General features: G+C 38.4%; 1 protein-coding gene across 3 annotated transcripts in view; it reads right to left on the reverse strand.

Moving 5' to 3' along the window:
• ankrd11 (ankyrin repeat domain 11) overlaps positions 1-20,477 on the reverse strand; it is a 126,560-nt gene that overhangs the window by 19,490 nt on the left and 86,593 nt on the right. For all 3 annotated transcript variants that reach the window (XM_038283887.1, XM_038283888.1, XM_038283885.1), the window contains 2 exons: positions 16,696-16,841; positions 8,458-8,590 (listed from right to left, as the gene is read on the reverse strand). In XM_038283887.1, the coding sequence (XP_038139815.1) occupies positions 8,458-8,590; positions 16,696-16,782 (220 nt within the window). In that variant the 5' untranslated portion in view covers positions 16,783-16,841. The remainder of the gene's footprint in view (positions 1-8,457; positions 8,591-16,695; positions 16,842-20,477) is intronic.

Genomic DNA, 20,477 nt, shown 5'->3' on the forward strand with positions numbered 1-20,477 from the left:
TGTCTGTCTCCAAGCCAATCAGCCAAAATTGTGAAAAAGAGGAAAAAGGGTGTGACTTGGCAAACCCGTAGTTATTATGAAATAGCTGGTGTGCATTTCAACTCAACATGGCCTTGCCAAGGTCACCACTGCCTGCCAGGATTACAGGAGACTCGGTGCTACTGGACAAAAGCAGCTGCTCCACGGAGACACACCCAGTAATTATTTTCAGTGGCAACATACCATCCGTTGACCCACAGCTACACGAGTGTAGCCCTCCATCACCGAGGGGGGAAAAGTCCCAGTGCCAACAGCATTTGCAGACTCCAAAAACAAAGAATGAAACCTTGACAGTGAATGCGGATGTGCGTGCATAGAGGCACAGCTACAGCGGTAGATATGTCTGTCCCTCATCTCTGTAAGTCCAAGACTGGATGCAAAGCTTGAGGCAACAAACAACACAAGTAAATCAGCCAGAGAAGGAATGAAGTTCGAGCTTCCGGTGTCAAAAGGCCTTCCAGGAAACTATTTTTCCAGTCACATGTACAGAGGAGATAAACTTTCACTAACATCTGCGAACACTTACAGCTAATGTGTCCTCCAGCAGTCTTTGATTCGCTCTCACATTCTCCATAGCAGTCGCCATTTACAGACATTCCTTCTGTAAAGACAGCGGGAACCACAGAAGCAGTCCAAACATGTTTTTCTTTTCCTGCAGCAGAGCAGTGAAACTGCTAAGCTAGTTTTTCAAGGCTATGTTTACAAGACGGGGGAAGTATGAAGGCAGTCGTACCCTAATGCACCCATATAGAGTCTAAGCCTATAACTCAATAACAAGGCCTTCTTATGTGTCGTTTATGGATCAGACAGAACCACTCAGACTACATGTGGGTCAAATAACAGAAAAATATACGTTAGGGGGTGGCTATCTTTAGACATTTCATGTTTTAATTAGAATGCAGAAGACTAAAATGCGTCAGTGCCTTAATTATTAATGTAGTTTGAGTGAAATATTTTAAGGTGAGGTGTTTTATCAAAAAAAAAAAAAAAAAACTTCCCTATTAAAAAAAAACATAGACTTTAAAGGAGTCTTTGTGGTCCCAGATCCTTTGTGGTAACAGTTGTAAAGGACTTTAAAATGGTGGTGCATTTAATTTGTCCTAGGAAGCCTGAATTTCCAATGTCTAAATGGGAAATTTCAACAGGAATGCCCTGAAAGTCGGAATTCCAAGTGGAAAGGTCGGAGCAACAAGAAAATAACCTACTTCTGAGGATAGCTGCTGCACGCATAAATAGTAAAATGCTCTTGCATTGACTATTTTAGCAGTTCTTTCTTACATACATTTAATTTAATCAGCCTTAAATGTTAAAATATTTGCTGCTTATAGATTATATGCATCTGCTCTGTTTATAGCAAAACGCTCCACAGAACAGAGTTTTATCGTTATTATGGTTGTAAAAGTGGCTTAATTTGTCATATAGGAGCCATGGTGAATATAAGCAGGCAACTGAAATGCTATCAAATCCAAGATTATTTTTCTTTGACATTCAAGTTCAGAGGTAAACTGAACGCTGCATTACTTTTGTTAGCAGGAGCTTTGACATGGCTAGCTTGGTGGTCCTCTGGTTTACAGCAGCAGCAGCTAAGATCAGCAGTGTTGCTTCTGCATCCAGGTGGAATCATGTAACACTTTTGGTCACATTTGCATCTAACCAATCAACAAATTCCTCCAAAAACAATGCCAAAACCAAGAACGTTTTCTTCATCAAAATATATGCATCCCAATAAAAGTCAGTTTCTGGAATAGATCCAAATGATAGCTTATGATTTAGCTAAAAGCTACTTCTCCTCTCTGTATTACGGTACTGCAACATGCCCAGATTGGTAACCTGCGTAAATCAGGAACATCTCTGCTACAGCTAGCTTTCCAAAGAGGAAGGATACACCTGTGCGTCATTTTTCTTTCAACATAGCTTTGCATGTATAATGTTGCAGTGTGTAAATAAAGAGTGCTGAAAAAGGAAAACTTTAGATTTTTGGGAGGAGAACTGTACTTTATAACCAAATATATAACAGCAATCCAAATTTTAATTTGAAGAATAAATTCTGAATTTCAGCATCTGTTCCAAATGGCTGGGTAAAGGTTCCCTTGGATTTTTTTTTTTCTATAACTATATATAGATGTTGAAGTTGAATTTTATTACGTTTATATCCTTTGTTAAAGGAAAAATAAGAAGTTTTGTAGGTAAACATTAGTTGTTGTTTTTTTTTAGTTTGGTGTTAAGCAAAACATATTTTTTGGGCCATTTAAATCTAATTACTCAGGCACAGAATCATTTACTTTCGAATTTTCAAATCCACATAATCCTGCATGACCTTTATGTTGGTTGATAACAATATCAGGACTTTAGGCAGTATGCAATTTGAGAAAAGCCTTATGAAGTATAAGTATGCCTTTTTGGGAAAACAGCCCAGCGGGCTTAAGACATTGAGTAGAAATCCTGTTCACATCTTGATGCATCAGAAAATATAATGTAAATCACACTGTTTTCCGTTATCAACATTTGCCAAAAACACAGCCGCACACACACTTCATGCGTCAACTATTTGATGAATATTTAAAGGACAGCGCTTTAATGTGTCTCAGTAAATCGATATCACTCAGGGTGGGAACCTTACTCTCCTCCTTTCTTGAAACTTGACTAACAAGACCTGAGAATAGGAAAAGCAGGTGATCCCAGGACTGTCAGCCCATGAATACGCTGCATAGCTGAGGCAGTGGGAGAAACACACCAACATAAATGGCCCAATTCTAATGGAGGTAGATTTTCAAATGGCAACTCGCAGAAGATACTACAGTGTGTAGTTAGGATTATCAAACATTTTCTGCTTCAGTTAGCCAACAGACTCCATGGCAAGACTAACCTCTCTAACCAGCTGGACCGGGCATGTTTGACTGCAGCATGTTAAGAGTCAAACGTGTTTAGGGAGTTTTAAATGTTGCACAAACAAAAAGTTAAGGGAGAGGCAGGAAATATCCAAAAGCATGTTTTCTCAATAGTCAATACAGAGCAAGAGAAAGCCAAACGTACAGCATGAACACAGGGGCATGCAATAGAGAGGCTGCCCGACACCATCACTGAAGACAGGGGCTGCACACTGAATCTCTCCGTGATAAAAGATTTGTGATAGATCTCTTCAAGACACAATCACAGGACACCGCTAAAACTATTTCACAATATTAACTAAAATCGGAAAAGCTTTTCCAGAGGTTACAACATATGCTTGAAACACAGACGCAACAAGTCTAGTCATTTCAGCTACGCTACAAATCTAAAAAAACTCAATTCCAATGATTAGGATCACACCAAACTGCAAAAGACTGTATGAACTCTGATGGGGAAAATAAATGCTCCTATTCTGCTGGTAGGTCTTCAAACAATAAATATCTGACAAGCTCTTTCATACAACTGCCTTAAAAAATATTTAGTGTCCCAACATAACAGCTGTGGGTCTGGCTAATAACAGCTTATTAATAGCTTAATTAAGACAAAGAAGCTGTTTTCGAACATGCACTTCAGTCCTGAAATGTCCCAGAGTTGCAGCTTATCTTACTTTAAGGTAAGTGAAAGAGAAAAAGAGCACCTAGTGTGCAACGTCCTATTTATCTATGAAACAGTAGGACCAATGATTACAATAATGAAGTTTTAATAAGAGAGAATAAGAGAAGATGCATACTGCTATTAATGTTAGTGTGGACAGATCTGTTCTCTAACAGCATTTAATGGTTGTAGGTGACCCTAGATTGACCTTAAATGTTTATAGATATGGCTCTGGTCCATTGCTAAATTGACCCTGTGTGGACTGTGACTTGAGCTGGGTCAACGCTGTCTCTTGCCCAACAGATTCTATGTTAGAAATTATTTCTCACCATTGCTTTTCAACCCGTGACATTAGGAAGCCTGTTACCATATGATCGAGCATAGTTGATCGAATATTAAGCAGAAAGCCTAAATAAATTCTCAGACTGATTACTTCAGAGTACCAAAAAAATAACGGCTTTTCAATATTTTTTGTCAAAGTAATAAAGATATTTTCATCTCTATAAAGGAATAAGTGCAGACTAAAAGAGGAAGAGATGAGGCAAGAAGAAATGGCTGTTTCCCTGATTTTCTGGGGCTTTCCTGATGTGAAACCACCACTTTCACATACAATCAGTATTTTGAGACCAATCGTTCATAGTTGTCTCCCTTTTATTCTAAACTCTGCTTTGCACAACCAAGAAAGAAGAAGTGGAAGCAAGACTGTCTGTAGAGGGAGGAATGGTGCTGTCTAACACCCCTCAGGACACGGCTTGGAGATCCTAAGCACTGATGAATGCCAATTTCAGCTCAGAGTGTGCAGACAATGTTGTTAAAATTTAAACCTGTTCTCTCATGCTTTTTTCCTTAGTTCACTACGATCCAATAAACTCAATCTGAAAAGACTCTCACTTTGGTTAGATCATACAATGATTAATATAAAGATTGCATGTGCCAACCCCAAAATAGAAAAATAAACAAACTGACCTGTTCTGATAAGATTCATATTTGTGCTAGTAATGATAACTTCTCTGTATATGGATTGTTGTTCACATAGCTGCAGCACTATTACCTACTTTATGGCTAGTAAAAAAAAAAAAAATCTGCTTTTCTGCTGTGCAAATTGCTTGAATAAAAGTTTCCAAAAATCCAGCAGAAGGATGATGTTTACATGCAGATTTATGCTGCTAATTGGTGAAATTCTGCCTCAACTGGAAAGAGAAGGACTAGAAACAAATAAAACCATAAAAAAGAAGAAGTGTGAAATACGATAAGGAACAAACGCATAAGGCCAATAACATTGATCAGATGACCATAACACGATCCTCTATGCCAGCTGGGAAAAAAAAACATCTGCCTCAATCTGTTGTTCATTGCTCTTAGATACTAAATGATTACGTTGGCCCTTTGTTACAAGTCATAATTCATCTCAGGATATACAGCTAGAAAGAAATTAAGACATTTCAGATCCATACTAAGAACTTAAGAATGAATTTAGCCATTATCTTACCTTTCCTTGTCCAACAGTTAGTTGTCAACAATTAAGAACTTCTTCAATAAAACCTTGTCAATATAAAAACTGGCTTTATTGCTGAGGAAAAGCACTAACATCTGCACATGCAGTAGAGCCACACTGTGCAGAGTGTCTTCTTGTGGTAAAACATTAATCAGTCTCTTGAAGCTTCTGCGTTCTGAGGTGTCAAGATGTGCTGCTTTTTAACTTCTGAATCATCTCCCATTCTCACTGTCTGCCAGTCGCCTCGTGGAAACTTATGTTGAAACTGAGAATGTAGATCGACGAAGACAGAGATATTAATCACTCTCATCGGTTCTAATCTGCAGATCATTTTGTCATTCATGAATAACAAAGGTGATGCTGCAGCACCATGTGGCTGTGTGTGCTTTCAGATCATGTAGCCAGGACTGTGGACTCAAACGGTTGTATCTAGTACCTCAGCAGCTTATATATAAAAACATGCAGAAAATGCAACCAGGGCATTTCCACAAAAAAATCCATAGGTGTTGACTGAGCTCTGAGTCATGACATTAATGCTATATATCAAAAATTAATTAATCATCAGCAGGATTTGTCCACAAACACCTCACGACAGCCAACTGAATTTCAAACATGTTTTGAGATTCTCCCGACCTTACGATTACTTATCAGGATGTGGTCGTTAGAGCCTAATCGCCCTGTTACCCCTTGTATACTGCACAATGTTGGACGCACGATGAGGCTGAAACTCGGCCCGATCGAAAAAATTCTCGCACAACTAGAGAATCGGCCCAAAAAGGGCAAAAAAACGTACAGTGTATGCCCGGCTTTAGATGAATAGTGGGGGATTGAGTTGGTCAAGGAAGGGTCTAGTAGCAAGAAGTAATAATGAAACCTAGTGTTTCAAATCAGAGGAAACACAAAGCATCCATCCTGAGTGTGTAGTGCAGCAGCAAAGCTCCACTCAAGATGACAAATAAGGACAATTTAGCCTGACTAGTAATGCATATACTTTTGAAAAATGCTGAGGCCTTTTAGGTATTATTATTTCTGGTGTACTTATCTTGCTGGTTTCCATGTTTCCAGGCTGCTGCTCTTATTTTTCTAACATGAAATACCAAATGTTAGACTCTGTTTTAGGCAACCCTGGAAATTCTCATATGATTGGGTCAGGAACTAGGAAGTAAACACAGGCTACACACTACTTAAATAGGTTTGAAAGGAGAAAAATATGACATTGATAATGGAAAGGACTGATTTTTAAAGGTAATGTTACTTTCATACCATCAAATGAGAATGATTTTGGTTCATTTCATGGTACATGTCATCTTTCAAAGTCAGGGCTACTGTGCTTATGCTCCAAATTGTGCTGCTTCTAAGGATGAACACAATTAAATCAAACTATAAAGCAAAATCATTGAGGTAGTTGTCAGTTGTTCACTAATAAACAGCAAAACCTTTGCTAAACCTTAGTGCTTGTCTCTGGAGTCCAGCAATCTGCAGCCTATGGACTGGAGCTAAACAATGCATCTCTCTATACTTCAGCTCAGGTAAGAAACAATCTCACTGCTGCCTGACTACCACACATGTGACTGGATCTAAGGTGTCTGAAAAATCCAAGAAAAAGCCGCTGAACTAGACGGGAATACGATTTTATTTCCTTCAGCACAGAACCATTGGTTGAAACAGAAGGAAACTCAGATTTTGGTCTCAGCTTCACACAGATCCTTTAGCCAAGAGTCATTAGCCACACATGTATCCACTGTGCTTTTATGTGGTGCTGTACATCACTCTGCCTCGAGGTCTTATTATATAACAGCAGACTCAGAGAAAATACTAATCAAAGTCGCAGAAGCTGCTGTTAGCAGCCTTCCTTCTGAAAAAAATATCCAACAAAGGTCATTCTGCTAGAAAACTACAACAATCAACAGCTGTAGATGGGATGTGAGTGGAGGGCTAAATGAGCCTAGTTAAGCTAGAACTGAAGACCAAACCAGAAGCTTGAAATTAAAACATAGAGCCAGCAGACTAAATCAATTCTCAAAAGCTACATTTACTTTATCATGTTAGGCTAAAATATCGTAAACACTGACTAATTAGGTTAGCTACTATTTCTTATTGTTTAGTCATTAAAATAGAAACCAGCTGTGGTGCATTCAATTTCAACTTACTTTTTTCAAGCTAATTTCAACTTTATATCAAATTGAGTTCAAATAAGAATCTACTGCAGAGAGTTTAGTTGGTTTGAACCCATTTCGGTTAGAAAAAATAAACAAAATAAAAAAAACTTAAAAAAAAGCTCTCTAAGCTATAAAACCAAAGTAAAATCTAGTGCAATAAACTATAACTACTCTGTAACTCAGTTTCAAATGTTGAACAAATGTATTTATTTTGGCTAAAAGTAGTTTTTCTTATAGCTTAGCGTAACTATTTGCAAATTGGAGGCAGGCTTCTGACATCTGAGAAGGAGAAACAGAGCTGAGGTGTGAAAGTCTCAATAGCCCAATAAAATGAACTCACTGACATACCAACAAGTTGTTCAGCTATCATTACTTAGTCAAGGGGTCACTTCTCCCCTGATTGATGGGGGCTGGCATGTGGTTGACCTCTTTCTGAGGTAGGTAAATTATATAGAACCAGCTTATGAGCAACAATGATATAAACAACTTCTGAAGAAATAAAGGAATAAATATCCTTCCCACATTAAAATAAACATTCAAAAAGGAACGTGTAAAATGACACCACAAATATTTAGCAGAGGAAATCAAAGGAGCAACAAGGACACACATCTAATCTATTCTAGAGATGGATAAAGAGTTTGAAACAAACAAGACTCAAATGCAAACCTAAATATCTACAAAAAAAATAGATTTCTGGTTTTATCGATCTCAACTCCAAGCCATAACATTCATATGATGTAATACTCTTTCATTCTTCTCCCCATCTGGAGAGCATAGCTTATTGTGGTCACAGAGCATAAAGCAGTGAAGCAATTCAGCCAGAGTTAAAAGATGAAAACCGCAATCTAAGCCTTTGATTTGACCCAGTATCAACAAACTAAATCCTGGCTCCTTCAAACCCAGAGTCAAACAAGCAGGAGTAGTGATGCCTGGTCCCCCCTGATCAAAGTAAACGGAGAACCAGAGCCGATCAGGTCTGTACACGTTACCTTTTCCCAGTTAAGTGGATCAGCATTACGGTGGTCTTGCCCTGCTTCCAGACAGCAATTTAAACTATAGATATACAGCTCCCTTACAGCTCCACAAAGACCAACCCTCTTTTATGGAAGGACAATAACCTTCCAGCAACCTTTAAGGATGTGATGCAATGCAACCCATGCCTTTTTCAATTGTATTTCTAAGTCATCATGAACATTCAGGCATTTGCCAACGCTCTCCTACCTGAGTCAGAATCTTTCTGGTCTCCATTTGCTCCGGCAGTGAATGGCAGCTTCCTTTTAGGGGCTTTTTCTTTCATCTCTTTGACGCCATCGCTGCGATCCAGTTTGGGAGTTTTATTCGTCAAAACTTTATCCTGCGAAAGAGAGAATAAATTACTGATACAGTTTAAAACCTCGTAGCCCATGTGCAGATGAGGTAAAGGAGATGCAACTTTAATTTCTGTACGTTTCTTTAGAGTAAAACCTAAAATAGATCACAGCCATCTGTGGTTTCTGCAGTCCACTTGCCCTTAGTGCTTTTTTCCTACCCCTGACTTTTCCAACCTCTGTGGGTTTGTCCATGAAGTTGTTTACCACAGTCAGCATGGGGATAAGAGGCTGGGCTCCATTCTTATGGAGAGATATTTGTGCCTTCGGTTTGAGCGCGCAGGAACAAATCCTGCTAAACTCTGGAAAAACTCTTCTCAACACACTGTTGTCGTGCTCACTTTCATCTCTGTGCTCGGATCCGTCTCTGCTCACGCTCGACCTGCTCTCTCCGCGCTCAACACCAGCTGTACGTTCGACTCTGCGCTCGCGGATTCATAAATGTATGGAAATATGGCGGTTAGAAAACAACTGGACCGGGATTAAAACAAATATATCCTACTGTCTGCTGACTGAATATTGTGTTTAAATGAATATAACGCTGAACTAGAATCAGAGCAAATTAAACTTCTTAAAGGAACAATTTCTTCAATCCATTCTATGGCCAAAATAATCACAAACATTTCTGCTTTGGAGGCTGAATTCCATCACTGATTCTTTTACCAGATTTAAATATAAATTCTGTAACTAAAACGAAACACTATTCCTAATATTGGAATATTTTGAAGCATCCCTAAAAATTTTCCCAGATCTAAACTATTTTTATCTAAATACTATTGAACCATACTTGAATCCGCAATATTATCCAACAGCAACAATAAATCCATATCAACAGCAGGCAAAAAGAGACTGATGAGGTAATGATCTAATTAGGGCTGCAACTAACGATTATTTTAAAAATCGATGAATCGGCCGATTATTTTTTTGATTAATCGATGAATCGGACAAAAAATATTTTTTATATTAACCTCTTTATTCCAAAATAAACATTTTAGACAGAACAAACAAGCACACAAGTACAGGTTGCTCAGTAACTGTACTGGTGCAATATGAAAAATAAATGTTTGTGTTAAAACTACGCAAACTTACATGAGAAATGTAGCTGTTCATCCACAAAATATAGGGTACTTTGTTTCATAAAGCGCAAAAAAAGACATTTTAGTTTTTAAAAGCCCCTAAGGGGTTCAAACAATAGGCCCCCCCATTTCAACAAATGAGTTTTTTTTAGACTAGAAGAGTTCTGCCTTTTAAGACAGGAAAGTATAGCAGTTAAAGTTGCTACTTGAGAAAATACTGAACCATAGAGATAAAAATAGCCCTGTGATTCAAATTATAAATTGTATTTGGAATAAAAATGAGAGAACTAGGGGTGGTAAAAAAAACACATCCTCCAAAGACAGATATTTACATGGGAATGTGGCATATAATTAATTGACATATTACTGATCTTGCTGGATTTTATTCTGCTTTACTTCCATAAATTGCAGGATCATCTTTACTTTATCTTTGCCAGAAGATTTAAACTTTAAAAGCCTTGCCCTCATAATTTGCAAGTTAATTTATTTATAAAGTAAATGTAAACGCTGCTTAAGCTAATTCAAATGAAATTAAAAGTAAAATAAGTAGCCAACCTTATCACTGTCTGTAACCTACTAACACGGTAAGGAAAGCATCAGATGAGCTACCTGAGAAACTAACGTTACGTTTCCCCTTTAAAACGAAACAAACATGGTGGTTCCGTGCCATGTTAATTTCTTTTGACAAAAGTTGCATGTTATCACTTTTTTCACTTTACAAAGCGCAGGCTATTCTAATTATTGTGATCAATTTGCGCCGTCAATCCCGGTGCATGCGCGCTTCATTTGCAGTCTGGACGCTGAGGCTCTGACTGCAGCGCTGAGAGGGACTCCTGCGGGAAAACGCGGTTGGGATGGGGGAGGCGCTCCACGGCAGAGTAGGAACGATACATGATTTCACGTAAGAGTCTCCAAAAGCCGCCAATGACACCGTAAAAAGTCCCCAGATTTGTCGCTAGTCGCTTTTTTGAAAAATAGTCGCTGGAGGGGTCTGAAAAGTCGCTGAGTTGGCAACACTGCACCTGCGGCGCTGGCTCGCTCTGCCATATTTTTTTTTCTTCCTCTTTCAGTCAAGAGGCAGTGATGACGCATTAATCGCGCGACACAACTAATCGATGATGAAATTCGTTGCCAAAGCTTTTAAAAGTCGATTTTTATCGATTTTATCGATTCGTTGTTGCAGCCCTAGATCTAATAACTGTTTTATTGACATTTATTTGAGATAATTCAAGATATATTATAGTACTATCTGCTGTCAATCGAATTGAATGTTGACCGCATAACTAAAAGAATTGTTTGATTCCCTGATTGTTTTTTTTTTCTTCATTTAACCAGATGTAGTACCAAAGTATACTAATACTTTGATTGGATGAAAAAAACCTGGCCGTGATTGGCTGATGGTGTGGTTTATTTACTACATTTATAAATTTGCGAGCGCAGAGAAAGAGTAAAGCGAGCAGCTGGTGCTGAGCGCGGTGAGAGCAGGTCGAGCGCGAGCAGAGAGGGATCTGAGCACGCGCAGAGATGGAACTGAGCGCGACGACAGTGTGTTGAGAAGAGTTGTTCGTGTTGTGTCACTGCGCGCTCGGATTGGTTCCTGCGCGCTCAACCCAAAGGCACAAATATCTCTCCATACATTCTTAGGCTGCTGGAAACAATTACAAGACCAAACTTATTTACCATCAACAGATGTGCATACGTGTGTTCTTTTTATCGCTCTGTTGTGATCAAATATTTATCCTGACAAAGTTCTTTAACTAGTTTGATAAAAAAAGAGGAAAAAAAAGAAGGTGGATGACTATCTCTTCTTGCATAAGACTTAAAATATTTACGTTAAAAAGACATGTTGAAGTAGGCTGGTACTAAGAAAAGTAAGAGTAAGAATGTAGTTAGGTAAAACGTAAGGTTAAATTATTAGAAGTTTATATTTAAAACAACATCTGCTTCTGGCCTCTTTCTGGTGAAGTGAAAGAGGATGTATTGAAAAGCAAAAAAACACTGAATTATACAATATTTCATTTTGTTCCCAAACTAAAACACCAAGTCTGCACATTTTCTCTAAGCAGTAACTTGCACTTAATGTAGCTACGTGGTCGATAAATTATAGTCCTATAGGAATGACATGTCAGGCCTGCTGGACCATTATTGCATGTTGAAATGTGCAAAAAACAGAAGCAGAATCAGGTTAAGTCTGATGTACCAACGATTTCTGACACAAAGCCAGCCACAAAGATGAATCATTTTGTATGAATAAAGGAGAAGGTAACATGCAGCAAACCACTAACACCAGCAACCATAACACCATCTAGTTAGGCAAAAACACATCCTTAGATGTGATGAAAAGCTTTTGTTTAGTCTATTTTGTCAGTTACAACATAAAACAGCGCTTTAATATCGAGGCAGAGTGGTTGCTTTCTGTTGAAGAGTACGGTTAGCAAGAATACTAGCATTTTTAATAATTGCATAATTTTATAGGTGGTATGTCATCTACCATTTATAAAGTTCTTTAGAGTGCTTTATTTAGGCCCTGTTTTAAAAAAATACCAAATGAAAGACTCAGTAGAGGCACATTTTTTGTAGTATAATTTAGCCATAACTATGGGAGTTTTTTTTTTTTTTTTTTTTACTTTTCTTAAGAGCTGCTGAATATATTAAGTTGTTAATATCTGTGCAATATTAATTTTTATAACATATGTTTTATTGTTGATTATAATTTAACTGCAAAGCATTCATTTTGTATATAAAGTTAAGATCCAAGTTATTGTTACTATAAAGCTGATTTTATCCAACAACTAATGATGTATCGATTAGCGGCCATTTACTTTAACACCAAATTTTTCTTTTCTGTCAAGAGGATTCTCCCATAACATCAAAGTCTACAATATGTTGAATTCAAAAAGTTTAATTCTATGATTATATTCTGCAGAGTTTATGAAACACTGACTGAATAAACAAAGGTGTGGTTTGCTCACACATTACTACTTATCATTTTAAAAAAAACATGAGGTTATTGAGGAGATAACAACAATATGAGAAACAATCAGGAACAAACTTTCATTTAAAGACAGGGTAAGGCTCTCTGACATACTGTCAAACTTGCTACTTGGTGTCGATGAAGTGAATGATCTGTCTTCGAGGCAATCCATCAATTAGTGGTGGGAGCAACACTGAGTGGTCATTGTTTTCAAGGGAAAGTTAAAACTCAGCTTCTTCAACTGAGCCTTTAAAAGTAGTCTTGCTTATTGTTATCATCACATTAAGGTTTAAAACTTACCTCCATGCAGCAGGGCTAAATGGAGGGTATATTTAGGTGATGAATGAAGGAGTTTGTGGAGTGTTTACATTTATAAACAGAACCATATTAAGTGCCATCTGTATCCTCTTTTCTATTAAACACACTAAAATAACCATTAGTTTTGTTACAACTATCACCGTAAAAACTTCTTATTCCCACTGATCACAGCAAATATAGCTGCAAGATTTAGATTATTTAGATGAAAAAACACCTGCCAGCCGCCGCGGTGAAGAGGAGGAGACGCGCCCAGAGGCTGCTGTTGAATTAAGTTTTCAGGTAGAAAAATAGAGCGGGAGCAAAACTGAATATGATTGTGCTTTATTAATGTATTTATTACAAAGTATTAATCGAACCCAACAAAGTCATCATCCTCTGTTTCTGAATTAAACAGCTGCGCTAAATCAGAAATGCCAATTTCCCCTTCTTCGCTGTCAGAGTCACTTTCCGTGCAGCGCGGCTCCTCAGAAATAATGCCGGCTTTTGCGAAAGCTGGAACAACAGTGCCAGCAGACACGTTAGTCCAAGCATCTACAATCCATCCGCAAACGGTGGCGTAATTTGCCCGGCGCTGCCTTCCACTTATCGTGAAACCGTGGTCTCTGTCGGCCATCCATCGCTCCCACGCCGCTCACAGCCTTACTTTGAACGGCCGCTTCACACCGATGTCGAGCGGTGGAAGTTCCTTTGTCAGACCCCCGGGATAACGGCGAGCACAGCGTTAATTTGTTTTCCCATGTTTTTCACATCAGCTGTGAGATGGGCATGCATGGAGTCACAGATTAACAGCGATGGTGATGAGTGGAAAAAAAACACCTGGTCTCCTTAAATTCAGCCACTCTTTCATCATCTCCTCAATGAGGTGGTCTCAAAAGTCGCAGTTACAACACACATAAGGCGCACCGCACCAAAGGGCGCACTGCACATTTTGAGGGAAAAAAAAGACGTTTAAGTGCGCCTTATAGTCGTGAAAATACGGTAATAAAAAGAAAATTGAGAGTGAGTTAATTGTCCACAGAATCGTCTAATTCTTTTTATTTTCTAAATTTTAAGGAAAAAAATGTCTGCTTTTGCACAGGATGAAATGATCTTTACATTCTAATACTGAGGTTTGTTGTTTCTGCAGGCTGAATTAGCTGACCCATTAGAACAAATGCTATTTGAAAGGGGTGTAGCCTCAGCAGCTTTTGTTTTTAAAGGAAATACACAAATGTGCAGAGGCAATTAGCACTTTCCAGGCTATGTCCTGGGAAGTTTAAATGACCTTTAATCACAGACTGATTTAATGTGACTTTTGCTGCCAAGATTAAGGAAAACAAAACCTGCAAGAGAAACCTACAAACAATTATTACTGTGAGAAACTGAGGGAGGGATTTTTCATTATTAATTTTTCATTAATAATGAAAAATCTTTTAAACTTTAAATGCTCAGATTTGGAATCTTTCATAAAATACCTGTAACAAGCATTTAAAGAAATTGATGTTTAGGAAATAAGCATAGGGTGAGCTGTTCAGTAAGAAGGAAATATCAAATACAAAGCTGTGTTTGGAAAATGGCTGAAAAAGGCAAGAAGCTTTAAAAGATCTGTAAATATTTTTGCTTCATGCTGTGGATATTTTTGCCAAAAAGGTTTAGGATCACGATGAAGATGAAAGAGCAGACTAGATGTCATGCACACACACTCGACTCAGCTTAATTTCCTGTCATACGCTCTCTTCTCATTCATCTTTATCCCAAGGGTGGATTTTCTCTTATGTGTCAACTCTAAACCCCTCCCACAGTCCTGCCCTGCCCCAGTCATAAGACCATGACGTCATGGTACAGTAGAGACAAACACTGTCTGCTACAGTGAACTAATCTCTCAGTCTACACTCTGTTATAAAAAGGATCCTGCTCCAGGACGTTAATATAAGCAGGCGCATGATAGAGATGTCTGAGAAAAGGCAACATGCCATTTAAGAGAGGAAACTAACAGATTTTTCAAACTGTTCTTTAAAGTAAAGAGAGAAAATTATACAAAGTGAAAATATATTTGTTTTGAATCAAATATTAAAGCTCTGACAAGAGGACTTTCCTGTGATCTTTGTGTATCTCAGAGCATACTTGGTGGTCTCTTAGCTGTGACTCTTTATTTAATCTCGTGTTTTTTACCCAGCCCCTTGCACCTTTCTGCTCCCTCCCTCCCTCCCTCCCTCCCTCCCTCCCTCCCTCCCTCCCTCCCTCCCTCCCTCCCTCCCTCCCTCCCTCCCTCCCTCCCTCCCTCCCTCCCTCCCTCCCTCCCTCCCTCCCTCGCCGTGGCAGTCTGATGCAATCCTTTGCAGAGGGCTGTAAATCTATGCCTGCATAAGCAATGCCTCTCTTTGCCAGTCAGCATCAGGAGGTTAACTGTTAATGTGAACCATGACCATCAATGTGCTTTGCAAAAAAACTTAATGACTGCTAAAGTTTAGCTTTACAGTTAAAGACTGTTATCCTCAAGACGGTTTACATGCAACAACATATTTACCCGGACTACCCTGTTTTCTAAGTGATCTAAAATAAAACATTCAGACATGAAAGAGACACTGCACATCTGTGCTAATGTTAAGAATGAAACTACAGAGACCAAGTTGAAATATTGCAAATGTTATAATAGAGTATTTATTCATATTTCACCTGACAGATTATAATTGGATGAAGGCAAAGATGAAAATACAGATCTGACAGGTAAGATCTACTTTCCTGGCGGATTATCAGAAAAGAGAGACAGTCTAACCAGACGTGCAGATTTGATAATTTATTTTAAGCTGTTGTGTGTGCAAATTACTTTTCAAGTAGATTCTGACTTTTACTATTACATGACATGCTGTTAGCGAATGCTTATACAGTCCTTTCTGATAAAAGGCTGTGATTTTAATGATTTAAAACAAAGACAAATTAATATTAAATGCACCTCAATACCAAATAAAAAAGACAAGTCAGTGCAATTCAGATTAAAGGATATAATTTATCCTGACTGGTTGTGCAAGACTGACTGGCCCTCCAGTTTATTCTAATGTGTTAGGTTCTGCTTTCTTGGACAACAAGCCGCAGTTATTTTTGGATTGAGCTGGCTTGGTGCTTTCTGTGTCCTTATGTAATATCTCAGGCAGTCTTAAAAACATACCAATTGGCAGATCCAACACTTGTCTACCAAGTATGGATAAGATTTGAAAAGCAACAGCAGCCAGCAAATCATCCTGTCTCTACACTACCAGGTAGAAAAATTCATTATGACTCAAACAGGAAAGGGAATTAAAACAGATCAGGTTCATTTAGACTTGGTCAACTAAAGTCAACAACCATCTCTGCCCTTTGCTGGTTAGACATTGAATTCATGCTGCAGGAGTTTGGTGACCTGACACCATCTGTAATACATGGAACAAATCTGGTGGTACGGTCATTGATATGGCATTTAATAGATTAAAAATGTGCATGGGAAGGCAAAACAGAGAAAGAATTCAGACAGTGTGGTGAAACTAATAGGACTTTAATAAAGTAATCACTGGATGCAATTCTGGGTAATTCCCAGGTTTTTAGTGACATTTCCCAAAGGTCTGCAAGTAGTCAACTGATATTCAAGATGAGGTTAAAGAACTAATATTGTATTGAAGCTTTTTCCTGACCAATCCATTTATAAATAGAAACCTCTTATTTAGGTCTGGGGATAGTTCCACAGCGTAAGGCTTTTTAATGTTTTCCATACCTTTTTCCCACCCTGCTTTTCCACCATGTCGGTGTTGAGTGGGAAGTGGTCCAGCTGGGGGGTTTTAGAACCCCCACCTTTGGGCATCGTTCAGATCTCCCCACGCCAAACTTCATTCACGCTGCCATTGCATCGTCATCGACCGTCTGTCAAGAGAGACAAGGATAAAAACAATTAAGGGAGCCATCCCTCAGAAAAGTTTAAGATAAACTACACAAGAAATGCTTTAAAAGTTCTCTATGTCAAACCGTCTCTGCAAATTCAGAGTCAAACTAACATGTCAAAAACACACGAATAATCAAAATGAATGTTAGTGTTATTTTCATAATCCATTCATTGAACAACTAATATAGCATTTCTTATTAGCTCTGCCATGCTTCTCCAGTGCTGTTTTTTTCCAGGTGACCTAACTTGCCCCCTCAGAGTTTTTATTTGTTTTGTTTTTTCTGCCTTTAAAGTCAAACCATGTCAAACAGAAACTGTACGATGCAGACTGAGCTCATAGTGGATAACATGAGCAGGGATGTCCAAATAAAACCTTTAAATTTCACATTGTATATCAATATTGCAGCGCTGACTTGTGACCGATACGATGGCAATATAACTTTTGCACTTTTGTAGTTAGGAATGTTAGAAAAGGATTGAGTAAGTGATATTATTCAAACAGAGAACAACAGTTGACAACAGCAGTTATGAGAACTACTGACCCATTCATTATTGACCATTAGATAACATGAACTTTAAACAGAAGAAACAGTGTTTCTATCAGCATGTTTATATCAGAGATTTTAGATCTGATTGGGAAATCCCTAAACATAAACAGACTTTGATCATAGTTCTTTAAACAGTGTCCAACAATTTGGTTTTGGGAGCAGAGATTCATTTATTTTTTATTTTTGCAGTGAATAAAACTTAAATTCTCAACAGGAAACATTTCACTGAAAAAAATAAAATCAGAACAAATAACCCCTAAAAGGAATAGGATTTAAGAAAATTAAGGAATTAAGAAAAGTTGACTTTTCTTATGGGATTATAACCAAGTTTGCCAGTTATAAAATGGACACACCAAAAGGAAAACTAAAGGATTAATAGACTGAGTGTCATTATGACAACTGGGCAGCCCATGTGATTTGTAGTGTAACCCCATGTTTTCAGATACAACGCAAACTCAAGACGGCTAAGGAATGTCTTTAAAAACATGACAGGCATGTCTAAACAAAAACCCAAACAGCCACTTACAGCCACAGCAAGCCAGTCTTTGTAATTGTGGGCTTTAGCATACACCAATTTACAACATACCAACCAAATTCAGAGAATAACTTGGACCACATTAACAACACGGATAATACCTGCTCTGGACGACTGTTCTGGAGGTTCATCTGCTTATTCATAATGAGAATTATAGTGTTCTTTTATGTTTGTTTGGAGCAGTTGAAAACGAGTAAAATGTGCATTTCTATCTACCTCCTTCCTGCAGGCTGCTCTGCTTCACAGGGCCATGAATTACTCATACTAGCTTTCTGAATTCTCCTCTCTATAATGCATTTTCTCCTCTGAGTCAAAGATTGTCTCTGAGGGAGTGAACAGATGAGACCATGGTAGCATTATTTTTCCCCTTCTCTGAGACACCAGCACTATCATCCCTGGCGCCACTTCCATTCCCCCGCCCCCCATTTGTTCCCTGCACTCTGCTTGATCCTATTGAGGGAACGCTATTTATATCCTTCCAGTCAAATCAGTCATTCTGAGAGTCAGCAAGCCGACCAGATCAGCTCAGCTGAAGTGGACGACAGCTTCGCCCCATTTACTGTTGCGTGGGGTGAGCGAAACAGCAAAACCCCAGGCCCCCTTCCTCTCCTCCGCGCTTCATTGTTACTCTCGCTGTGTTACGGGTAGGCAATCAACGTTACGTCCTCTAAAACTCCCACATCTCGCCTCAGCAAACAAAGTGGCAGGAAGGTCGTCTACTCTTAGAAATAAACAAACCTTGCAACAACACAGACGCACACCTCAAACTAGGTCAGCTGGGCTTCTAGAACAATAATGCACACTATTTTGGGACTACTATGATTGATGGTTATAGCAGTGGAGCATTTCGCTGATTTGCCAAACACAAGAAAATGATGTTTGCAAGCAAACAGTCACAAAAAGACACACACTGAGAAAACCCAGTTCAAAACCACAGGCATCATTTCCTTTGTAATTTTATCCTAGTCAAGACTTACAAAGTATCTGCTGACACCATGTGTCTTTGTGAACGCTGTAGATACTGAAGCCGATTTCCTCCACATGTAGCATGCTGCGTACATGAACCAAGCTCATGTACCCATAAAAAAAAAATAATAAAAAAAAAGGCAGAAGAAGGAACTTCTCTGCTGCTTTAGTTTGTAATTTGTCAAAGCTGGTTTATTTTGAGCTCTTCATCTATAACAAGATAAAATTTAAAACAAGTTGTTAATCTGCTTGCTGGGATTTCTTGTCTGTGTACATGCAGACCAAGTAGGACAACGGCAATACCATAACAGTTTGGGATTTAATCTTATCACAACGGATAATACTGCAACAGAAACAATGTTTTACATTTTGTGTAACGCTATCTGGTTAGAGCTCTTTTTTCTGCTAACGTATGCAGTATCTGTTAGAGCTGCAACCAACGATTATTTTTGCAAATCGATTAATATGTCGATAACGTTTTTCGATATAATCGGATAGCACAAGGTTCTTTAAAGATGACTTTTTACGAAATTAAACCAGGTGAAACTAAACGTTTTTCACTTGATATATTCTGGATAGAGCAGACTTTTTTGAATCAAATGCTAAATTTTTTACACTTTTTAATTTTTTAATTTTGGTAGAATTGCAGCTCAAGGTGGGTTGCTCTGTCAGCTAAAGGAATGTTTTAGAGTTTCAATACTCCAGTTAACTATTAATCAATTACTAAATTAGATTAACTGTATTTCAATAACTGATTAATACCGATCAATCGTTTTAGTCCTAGTACCTGTTATCAAAATATGTGAGAAAAATAGTATGATTTTTTGCAATGTAATATATGGTCCAGATTAGGGATGCTACCAAACAGGACGGAGTAAAGCAAGGTGAGCAAGAAAGACAACCTGTTCTTAAGAAGAGCTGGACTAGCCAGTCCTGCTTTAACTGTCTTTACACTATCTAGACTAACAGTTTATTTCTTTATGTGTGTCCTCTTCCTTTCTCTGTACACTTTCTCTATCCTTGGTGCCACTCCCTCTGCGGTCAGACAGAGGCCAAGGCTTCAGCATATTGCAGCATACTCTCAGTTGCTCTGGCACACACAAGCTTGCTTATGCTGGCATTGCAGTTCAATGCAAGGGTGTCAAAGTTGAGTTAGAGCAAAACTTGCAGCTAAATACAAGACGGGTTTAAAAAAGAAAAGAGCCATTTAAGAGGAAGACGGTAAAAAAAACTGTGTTTCTCATGTGGGGAAAAATGGCTACCTTCTCCCCATGCCTGCTTTTTAGATTTACAGTGCCATAAATTGATGTTAGAGGAAAGAGGAGACTATCATTGGGATTCATTCTAACACCACAGTAGAGCTAACTGTGACTGCAGCCTGAGAGTTCCTCACGCAAATACTCATTCATTACTGCTTTACACAACACTGAGTATGAACTATGTTTATCTTAGCTTCTTTCTGAAAGTGTTCTAGAGTCAGTATAAGGGAACTATTGAATCTTATAATTCCACTGGAAAACCTTGTTGATGGTTGCTCCGTAACATAACTTCACTTACTGCAGAGTCAC

The sequence above is a fragment of the Cyprinodon tularosa genome, unplaced genomic scaffold (assembly GCF_016077235.1).
Source record: "Cyprinodon tularosa strain WSP-4 unplaced genomic scaffold, ASM1607723v1 ctg197, whole genome shotgun sequence".
In the NCBI taxonomy this organism is placed as follows: domain Eukaryota; kingdom Metazoa; phylum Chordata; class Actinopteri; order Cyprinodontiformes; family Cyprinodontidae; genus Cyprinodon; species Cyprinodon tularosa.